Source organism: Triticum dicoccoides, chromosome 5B (genome assembly GCF_002162155.2).
Source record: "Triticum dicoccoides isolate Atlit2015 ecotype Zavitan chromosome 5B, WEW_v2.0, whole genome shotgun sequence".
NCBI classification, from domain to species: Eukaryota; Viridiplantae; Streptophyta; class Magnoliopsida; order Poales; family Poaceae; genus Triticum; species Triticum dicoccoides.
The window spans coordinates 114920232-114930767 of record NC_041389.1 but is presented as its reverse complement, the minus strand read 5'-3'; the positions used below and the strand labels follow the sequence as shown (position 1 = coordinate 114930767).

The window sequence follows — 10536 nt, the reverse complement described above, 5'->3', positions numbered from 1 at the left end:
TACTAAAAAAAGCTTGAACCTACTTTGCCTTCTACATACTGCACTTGGATCTGCCGGCGGTGATAGACCAGATATGTGACATGCACTTACGTTCATAATTGTACAATTCAAAACTGTGGTGGTCATTATAGCGGTTCCTTCAAATCCTAGAAAACGTCCGGAAAAACCGGCTACTGAACTACCGAGCAAGGGTTAAACAAGCACAAGCTGAGATCCTTGCAGTAAATAAATTAATGTATGACACCAACCAAAAAATTACTCAAGTGAAAGGCAGAATGGCTCCCTCAGGCCTAAACGTGGACCGAAAGTGGGCTGCAATTTAATTGCGCCAGCCGGGTCTTGAACTCAAGATCTCTTGGCTTTGATATCATGTAGAAGTGCATGCTCTAGCCAATGCAACCAAAAGACCGATCTGATGAAAGAGACTAGGCAGCACATTATACGTCAACACTTTCCCTCACGTGTGGCTCCCTCTAGCCTAAACGTGGACCGAAAGTGGGCTGCAATTTAATTGCGCCAGCCGGGTCTTGAACTCAAGACCTCTTGGCTCCGATACCATGTAGAAGTGCACGCTCTAGCCAATGCAACCAAAAGACCGATGTGAGGGAGAGGGCCGGACATTATACTCCAACAAAAACCATCACAGTTGCGTTCGGAATCACGGAGAAAAAACCCATCAGCCCATGCATATCATTGAACAAATAACACTGGACGCGCGCTTAAAATGTTTGACGCTCGACCCACTCGACAGAGTCCTAGAAAAAAGATGGTCCGCAGTATTTTCGTAGGGTACAACAGTAAGATATCTCTTCAATATTTTTTGCTAGGCGTCTTCTTAACTATCTGAATAAAGTGTTGTTGTGTCATGTGAAAAACATGGCTAATTACACTCTTGTGCTACATGAAAAACATGGTATGAAATTGTTCAGGAGTGGGCATCAATGGTCCCATCTACTATTGGAAAGCATGCTTGATCTGGATATGCTATAACGACGTATTTCTTCCATAGTGTTGCAATATAAGCTTCTGAATGCAAGGAAACGCTGAAAAATCAAGTTCCCAATGAAACTGTACGGCTCGGGTAATTATCTGAGAATAAAACTAGCTGAGTGGCCCACTTAAGTATTCATCCTTGTAACAATGTGAGTTTGATGTGCCAAACATAAAGGACGTTTTTTTATGGAATTCCTAAACGTAGTTGCCATAAGTATATGTTTTCCTATAGATCAACTAAATGTTCAGAGAAAGAATACTACACGACTCGAGTGAAGAAAAATCATTTCGGTGATGCTTGTGGTAGTGCCATATGAGCATTTTCTCAGTTATGTGTCGAAGTTTGAAAATTTTGAACTACAGGTAGTTCATCTTCAGCACATCTCGAAGAAGAATAAGCAAGCTACCGATCATGGTATTTCTGTTAAATGTTAATGTTCCGGTTGGGAAAGAAACCTACACTTGACAAAAGGAACCGCTTCTTTTATCAATGTCTTATGTAGTGCAATTACTACTACTCCAGTCCGTTTCAAAAAAAAACTACTACTCCAGTCACCTTAGATTACTGAAGACATCTGTCATGTACAGCAAGTGATTGTTACCTTTCTAGCTTGAAATAGATCAAGAATAATAATAAAATACACATTCTTATCAAAAACACATCACACATATTTCAAAGTCATCTCAAAGCTTGTTTCATCCCAGCACTTACCTTGTGCCGAACGTGGCGCCTTTGGGTTCGCAAATGCCACCTTGTATGGGACAGCAATCTACTTGGGCTGTTACAGAAGTGATTTGTTTTACTCTTGGGGATATGAAAATTGTGTTTTTCAGATTATTGCAATCGAATTGCAATTAACTTATCATGCACAGAAGTTGAGAAATTACAGTATACACTTGCCTGTAAGGGGTCTCCTGGAAATAATGCAGATTGATGAGAAATCTTATCTTCCCTCTGGTTGATCAACTGAAGCTTCGCCCTTGCAGGCCTATTATTGATCATCGTTCTTGAACTCTGAAAATTGGTTTTGCAATGAGATCGTCTTCATTCAGGATGGTGGCTTACACAGAGGAAAAACTGAAAATACAACTAGCTAAGTGACAGAGCGGATTTGGTCAGGCTTACTTGTCTATCCTAGGAGAGAAACAAAAAATATCAAATCGCCCACCGTGGGGCCAAAAAATATCAAATCACCCACCGTGGGGCTCGAACCCACGACCACAAGGTTAAGAGCCTTGCGCTCTACCAACTGAGCTAGACGGGCACTCTTGTTTTGGGAGTAAGTTTAAAAACATTTGGATCTGATATGTTTTGGCGTCTTCGCTGCGAACACCTCCGTCTCCGAGGCAGCATCTCGAGTCATACAACACCAATTCTCCATGTCCACGAGTCATACAACACCAATTCTCCATGTCCAACTTGCAGTTTCCTTTTTCGTTCGTTCATCCACGATGCTTGTCTTCTTATTTTTCATTTTCCCTTTTTGCCATCACATCGCGCTCGTGTCCGACCAACGCTAAGGAAAAATAGAAAAGAACCAAAATACTGTGCAAGAACTGAGCTCATATGTGCATTGCACATACCCCATCACACTGAATCATCGTCTTTACCTAACAAGCCAAACAAGCGAGTGAGAAGACATTCCCCAGAGTCACCAAGAATTAGGCTAACCAGTAACCATAATAGTCTCTGGTAGTGCTCATCTCAAACTCAAAGCCCTACAAAATTTTACAGAAATTATACACAAGCTCGATCCAAGAAGGAAGGAAGCCATGGCTGTATGTACAAAAGGGGCCAGACATGGTCAAATGCTATAGGGGACTACAGAGCTACAAGACCGTGTTGCGCAGAGTTTGCTACAAAAGCCTAGACGCTATCTCCTGAAGCAGAGCACTCTTCTGCGAGGCTGAGATGGTACCGCTGTTCTCGGCGTTCTCCAGGATGTCAGCCATTATGGACGCGGCGTGGCTTATAGGCTCTTCGGAGACTCTCTTCAGCATGAAGGCCTTCAGCAAAGAAACACATGTGTAAGCAGGGGAGGAAGAAAGAAAGCACGGTTAAACGTGTGCAAACAGGGGAGAGACGAAACCTGGGCGTGATGAGAAACTTCTATGGTGCATGGCTCCTGAGACCATGGCTCTCCATCGACTTGGATGGGCATCGGAGTAGTGATCTCAATCTTTATATGATGCCCTTGAGCCAACCTTTGCGCGCGAGAAAGCCCTACCTAGAGCAAGATTATCATATCAATACACAGTCCACACTGAATATATATATATTACAAAAAAAAACTGGAGTCTATAAGAACCTGCAGCCTTCCAAGATGCAGCATTCCTGTGAAGCTAACTACTTCCAGCGTCTTGTCATGCATGGATTGAGGTTGGAAAGTGTCGGAGACACTATCCTCATTCTTCCACAGGTCAACCCCTCCCATGTAGCTCCGGATGTTGGCCACAAGGATACCTTCGGCATCCTGCAATAGGAGAAATGTGACAAGGAACAGGATGTAGGATAAATCTTTTTCTTCCAATTTTGGGACAGCTAACCACACTTGCCACGTAGTGGGCATTGTCTAAACGGGATACGCTTCTACATAACTCCATCCAAAAGGGATACCAGATATGCCAAATTACTCCCTCTGTATCGAAATATAAGATGTTCTCTGACACTATCAGTGTCAAAAAGCGTCTTGCATTTTCATACGGAGTTAGTAATTTTTAGAACATGAACAATCAAATAGCAGCAACCATCTTAACAGATCAGGTTCATCACTGTTGCATAAACTTGGTCTTGCAGATATGCCAATGTAATGTTGTGTGCTCACTAAGACACATACAAGAGAAAAGGTAAGAAAATGCGATCCACTTTTACCTGAGGAATTTCAATGTTAGATCCATCTATCTCAAGCTTGACTTCCCAAGGAAAATAATAGAACATGTTATCCATGATATTCTTTGCGCCTTCTTTTGCATAAAGCACTTTATTCATGAACTGCAGAGAAACTAAATCATATTGCTGTGACAAAAACAGATATGCAGCTGTATATACAGAACGATGCAGAACAGGGAGATAGCAAGTTGCAAGCATGGAATCTGCAAATAAAATTATTATTTATGGATCAATGCAAGAAACCTTAAGAGTGAGCAATTGAGAAAAAGAAAAGGAGAACAAACTATCCAGAATGTGCAAATTTCCACAAAGTACCCAAGAAATTAGAAAAGGAAAATTCTAAATTACATGACTCATCCATCAACTATTTTCATTCAACAAATTTAAACTAAATCACTACATTAAGCATTTCTTTAAAGATCTAGCTGCCACATGGCATGGTCAGTGCATCGATAATTAACAAATCTGCCAGGTTGAACACTTGTCCTAACACTTCTAATAGGACCAGATGCCGCATGCCCAATGCCAATACATCGCCTAAAGATCCCCAAGTGAGTAGCAAAGCCACATTGGCTCAACAAAATCATCAGTGCCATTTCAAAATTAATTATTTCTTTTCAGGCTAGAACATTACACTAACAGTTTGTATGCTATCATTAGCAGCTGGACACACTAATTTTTTACAAATCGAAAACGTTTTGATAAATAGACAAATATCGCTTGTCTTGCACTCTTGTGATTTATAGAGAAGCATAAAAACCTATAGGATCAAAGAAATTCAACACTCTAAAACATGCAAGTTCGCCATGGACGATCGATGTAGTTTTCTATACCATAAGTACCCTTACAATGGGAACCTGAAAAAATTACATGTTCCTTTCATTGCCCCACAACTAGCCATTCGGTTACTTTTGGAAGGGGAAAATGAAAATGTATCATGGTGTAACGTTTCCACATGTCTGATTCTGCGCAACTGTGCAACCAAGCAAGAACACCAACAAGTTTACTTATAATTAAAGGGAAAATGCCTTCCGTTGTGCACATAAGCGGGCGGGGAGCAAGCAAGGGTTACCTGGCTATAAAACCGTTCAGGGTTTTCCTCCCTCAGGTTGTGGATATCTAGAGCAACCTTTGCATCACAACCAACCCCTGAAAAAGTATCAATATTAAGTACTAAGGTATCTATAATGCAAGAACCATACAGGGATGCATTTTGAGAAGAAGATGGATGAACATACCAAAGTAGTTGTTCATAAATTTTGGTGAAGACATGAGCTTCCCTTGATTGTCCTTTATAGTGATCTTCCATCTGTCCAGAACAGTAACTGCCGCATGCTCGACATCTTTCAAAACTGAGAATAAACCTCCCCGTTTTTCAACAACACCAAGACCACCACCCCAAGACAAAACCCTCGCAAGATCGTTGCCAGTACCAGCTGGAAGGATGGCTACGGGAGGTGGCGCTTCAAACTTTTGTTTCTCAATGGCATCCAAAACCCAACCAGCCGTGCCATCACCACCACAAACAAGAATTTTGAAGTGAGGTACCTTCCGAAACAAAGATAAACCAACTTCTGGTCCTTGATGCTTGCCCAACTCAAATACCTACGAAAGAGTTAGCACTTAGCACCCCAAATGTGAACTCTAGTTTTATTACTCCCACCAATCCATATTAATTGTCGCTTGTACTAAATCAGCGACATTTAATATGGATCGGAGGGAGTATAAATAAATGGGCCAAATCCATAAGATTGAAATGATTAAGAATTCCCAGACGGAGCATTAATTGAATTCTACGTAAGGAATTTGCAATCATGCACTAGAAATCATAACAGTATAGCAAGTGACACATAGCATTAAGTTTTGAACAAAATAAGCTGGGACAGGATTATCCATGCTATGGCACAGAGCATACGCCCTTCAGAGATACTATACACAAGTTATGTGAATGAAAGTTTATATACAGTATGCTAGAAATAAATCAAATAAGCAGCATTGATGTGAGCAAATGAAGAAAGATGAACACATTATTTAAAGCTGGTAAAAGCTTAACGGCAACAACTAATTGCTACACCAACCTGTAAAGGATTAAGAAGGATCTGCAGGCGCTGTCTCAGTGAATCGCCACTCTGGGCACCACTTCTCTTGTTAATGAAAACTAGCAATGGCCTAGAATCAGAAGGCACGTCCACAATTTCATATTTTTGATTATTCTGGGCATGGGACATCTCATGTTGGCCATTTGGCCTGCTAGTAGCAGTATCCGCTATGAACTGTTTGTCTTTTTCTGATTCAGTGCTTTGATGCACTTCATGAAGTTTACCATTGACATGATCATCTCTCTTAGCAGTGTTGTTTGATCCTTCTGAGTCTCCGTCAGTATCAGATTGTGGCTCAGCAGTCCCAGGGCTCTCTGGCTGAGAAGAACCAATGTTCTTTTTGTACCTTTTGCTACGAATCCTAATCGTCTCCCGCACAGTGGAAGCCAATTCATTAGCCCCACTTGTGATAGAACTGAAAAGTCCTGTTGCACCTGTCCTATGAAGCTCCTTGACACACAGAGGTGATAGTATCAGCCGTTTCAATGGGCCTAAGTCACAGACATCACCAGTTTCCTTGGCTAAGTTGTTGTGGCAATCAACATGCACTATCCATTGACACCACATACAGTACCAAATTGGAGACCCTCCGAGAAAAGCTCCACTGCAAGATTCATCACAGTAGCAACAGAATGAGTCTTCTTCAGAGCGATCAGCTGTGTCAATCCACTGGACAGCCCACTGGTGAATGACATGGTCAAGGCCAACCATAGAAACGCATTTGCAATCTTTGTGTGCATTCCCTGAGCAACTAGGATGTGCAGTGGCACCACAAATATCACACTGATGGATAGTCCCCCCCAAATACTGTGGCGGTGAAACAGACTTCAAGCATACACAGCATTTCAGACCTTTACTGCGAGAGCCAGGTTCTTTCCTCCAGATGTGGGAAGCGGCAGGGACCTTGTCTTTCAGTTTCTTGTACTTCTTTGCCCTTGCTCTGATAGCTTTCATCAAGCTCAAGCTGATATTTTTGTTCAACTGATTGATGGTATAATAAATTGTCACGCCACCTACCAATGCAAAGATGACAGTGGCAGCTACGACAGACCAATACTCTGACAGGTAGGCCGAAATGTCACTCCAGCTAGGAAGCGCCATCCTGTGCATTTCTGCAATGTGGTAGCATGGCAGTTAATTGGATAAATACATTTTCGATGGAAACTGATGTATGTATGGTGCTATCAACAAGTTTTCTGGCTGGCCTCTAGCGATGTGCAAAGATAACTAGTCCATACCTATGCAAAAGTTGGTATCTACTCCCTCTGTCCCATAATATAAGACGTTTTTTTGACACAAACACCGTGTGTAGTCAAAAATCGTCTTATATTATGGACAGAGGGAGTAGCAAATAAATATACCACTCAATTATCATGTGTGGGCCATGACTACTTGTTATTGTTACTGCCAGTGTCATTCCTCTATACTGCAAGAGATACAATGAGAGTATGGACCACGATATTTAGTACCGCCTGGTGTTCCTAGCCAAGTGGAAATGCCAAAAACTATTGCCTATGTTTTGAAATAAAACCCATGGTGACATTTGGTACTTGACAATGCGTTCTATTTCCGCGGAAGAATCTGTTCCAGGAACCCTTGATCAAAACGACACACAGCACACAGGTAGGCCTAGGATCCCGCCCGCCCACTGCTGATAACTCGCCCAATCCCCCACGCACGAACCAGCACCCCACACCACACCCTAGAAGTTCATCCTCCCTCCCTGACGGCCCTAGAAACAAGACACGAAACAACCAACCAAACCCTGACGGGCCTAGAAACAAGTGACGCCACCTCACCTCAGGCAGCCCTCGCCGGAACCCTAAGCCCCCCGACCGTCCCGTCGCCATGAACCCCCGAAATGTTTCCTTCTCGTGCTAATTGGGGAAAACCCGTACAGGGAGGGAGAGATACCTCGCGGGGCCGCGGACGGGCGGCTCGTCGGGGGAAGGGAGCGCGAGACAGGGATCGCGGCTTCGTCGTCCTCCTCCTCCTCTTCTTCTTCTTCCCCAGCACCTCCTCCTCGCTCACATTGCGTCGGCGCGCCCCCGCGATTCCGATTCCGACATCTCCTCCGCCTGCTGCTCCTCCCGCTCCTCCTGCCTTTCCCCTCCGGTTTGATGCTGCAGAAAGGGACCAAAAGCCGCGGAGCCTGTCATAATACGGGTCAGAAAAAGGTTAACAGGGATATTTAATGCGTATTAGTGAGTTGATCACGACACTTTGTGGAGTTCGGGTGCCGCGGGCCACGTCCGCCCGCGCGATCTGCGCCGTTGGCGGGGCGACGGACGGGGGGGATCGGGTGATCTCGGGGCGAGCTTTCCCTCGGGAGTGTGATTCATTGGCTGATTATTAGTTTAGCGGTGTGGTATGGGCGGTCTGTTGGGCCCACCTGCAGCGGGCGGTGCGCCCTGGCCGACAAGCTTCGTGAGTAAGCGAAGGCTTTCGCTGCTGTTGGTGCGTGCTACGCGCACCCCAGGCGCGATGTCGGTGGGCGCAGTGTTGGGGTCACTGGCCAGCGGGCCCACAGTTTGTACTTTCTAGTCCAGAAAAAAAACAGTTTAAGAGCATGGTTTGTTTATATAAAGAAAATAGTGCGATTGTTGTGGTACTTCCCTCTTTCAGGAGGCTTATAATGATCCGTTGCGTCATTTGACGCAGAGACCAACTGCAACGTGAAGGTCAAGTGAACTATTTGAACATAATAAAATTGAAGTGAAACTAACTATTTGAAGCGTTGGAAGTGATTACATTCATAATGCATCTCTATTTTCCTTCGCAGTGATTATTGCTCATAGGTTTCACTTTGATGACATGGGACAATAGCCCTTAAGCGAACTTTGAAACTTTAACCAAGAAGGATAAGCAACGTCATCCGCAACATATCTAACAGAATGTTGGAAGGTAAGTGAATTGGCGCCGAGAGACCGACTGAAAGCCAGAAATTAAGTAAACTATTTGAAATATAAAATAAAAGTTAAGTGAGCTATTTGAAGATACCAACTAACTAACAATAATCAAAAAAACCTATGGGCAACGATCATTGTCAAGGCAAATACAGGAAAGTAAGTTGCTCTTGTGAAACTATTAGAGAATTTAGGGTCGAGCACAACCCCACGTCACTCGACTCTAGCCAGATAGTGTGTACTACGATGCCTGCCCGGCGTTTCAACACGGCTGACCCAGAAGTTAAGTGCACGTCACTCGACTTTAGCCGGATGGTGTGTGCTGCGATGTCTGCCCGACGTTTCAACACATCCGACCCAGAAGTTAAGTGCACGTCACCCGACTCTAGCCGGATGTTGTGTGTTGGTATGTCTGCCCGACCTTTCAACACGGTCGAGTATCCACGAGAGTCATTATCAGGTGTAAGCTCGATGCTCACCCTGACCTCATTCAGATTGATATTTCCGCCTAGCATTTCTAGCATATCTACGAACGCATGTCCTACTTTTCGACGCCGCTTAGCCGGCCCGGTAGGTGTGTTCTATTTTGTACATCGTGGGATCTAGCCGACTCGGCTTGTAGTCGTTCCACGACTCTCTATTGGTTGGCATGTGTTTGTGAGACACGTTGGCGTCTGGTGTCATCGTTGTTCAGTCGTTTCTCTGTTATTTCGGCACAAGTAAGCCATGGTCCCCCGATCCATCTATATATACCACCCCCACTAGTATGCCCTAATCAAGCTACGCGCTCTTCCGGGCCTCACGAGATAAGCTATTAGCAAGAGTAATCAGTTGAGCCTGGAAACTAATCAATCAAGAGATAGAGACATGGAGGAGGCAATTGCAAATGTCGAGCGCCTGTGTAAGATGGTCCACGATGCCGCGCTCCGCTCGACACCGAGGAATGCCTACGAATGGTACTGGCGGCTGGCACGACCAGATGTGCCTTGGACGCCAACTTCGTCCCCTGGTTCGAGCAGGCTATCCTAGGGTGTTCAACAAGTTCGCCACCGTCATGAATCTGGCAGAGGACCTCGCTACACGGCTACAACCCACACGCCCAGCATCAGCATTACCAGCCTCCCTCGAAGGCCTTGACAGTGACGACCTCCTTCACGACGAGCAAGAATTAAGATTGAGAATGTTGATATGTCTCTAATGTACCTATAATTTTTTAAATGTTATTACATTATCACTTTTGTATGCTTTCTATATCATTTTATATTATTTTTCTCGACTAACCTATTAATTTAGTGCCAGTGTCAGTTCCTATTTTCTGTATATTATTTATTTCACAGAAAATCCATACATGCGAAGGTCCAAACACAAAGAAACTTTTTGACGGTTTTTTCTAGAACATAAATGACCCTGGAAGTTTTGGGAGGTGGCCAGAAGAGGGGGGCCACAAGCCAGGGGGTGCGCCCTGGGGGTAGGGTGCGCCACCCAGGCTTGTGGGCCCCCTGCTGCTTCGTTTGCCTTAATTCCTGGCCTATAAATACACATCTATTCCAAAACCCTCGGAGCGAGACCCGAAACAATTTTTATCGCCGTTGCAAGCCTTTGTTCTAAAGCGATCCCATGCGAAGCCCTGTTCTGGCACTGCCGGAGG

At 44.3% G+C, this 10536-nt stretch overlaps 1 protein-coding gene and 1 non-coding gene across 3 annotated transcripts; both read right to left on the bottom strand.

The window, feature by feature from the left end:
* Positions 1-2185: 2185 nt before the first annotated feature.
* On the bottom strand, positions 2186-2258 carry TRNAK-CUU. Its single transcript has one exon. It is a non-coding gene; the product is annotated as a tRNA-Lys (tRNA).
* Positions 2259-2581: 323 nt separating this feature from the next.
* On the bottom strand, positions 2582-8221 carry LOC119307693 (diacylglycerol kinase 1-like). 2 transcript variants are annotated; one of them, XM_037583755.1, is made up of 8 exons: positions 7897-8221; positions 5962-7094; positions 5122-5488; positions 4956-5032; positions 3866-4009; positions 3303-3467; positions 3084-3221; positions 2582-3000 (listed from the first exon to the last, which is right to left on the bottom strand). In XM_037583755.1, the coding sequence occupies exons 2-8, from the start codon at positions 7090-7092 to the stop codon at positions 2851-2853; spliced, it is 2172 nt and encodes a 723-aa protein (XP_037439652.1). In that variant the 5' UTR covers positions 7093-7094; positions 7897-8221; the 3' UTR covers positions 2582-2850. The 2 variants fall into 2 exon arrangements, with proteins under 2 accessions (XP_037439652.1, XP_037439653.1); XM_037583756.1 differs by having other exon boundaries at positions 3866-3985; positions 7897-8148.
* Positions 8222-10536: the final 2315 nt, after the last annotated feature.

Coding starts and splice junctions, on each gene's coding strand:
- LOC119307693 (XM_037583755.1), bottom strand. CDS start 7,092: ATGCACAGGATGGCGCTTCCTAGCTGGAGTGACATTTCGGCCTACCTG. Junction 4,010..4,955: donor CTGAACGGTTTTATAGCCAG/GTAACCCTTGCT, acceptor TTTTTGTCACAG/CAATATGATTTAGTTTCTCT. Junction 3,001..3,083: donor AAGTTTCTCATCACGCCCAG/GTTTCGTCTCTC, acceptor TCTTTGCTGAAG/GCCTTCATGCTGAAGAGAGT.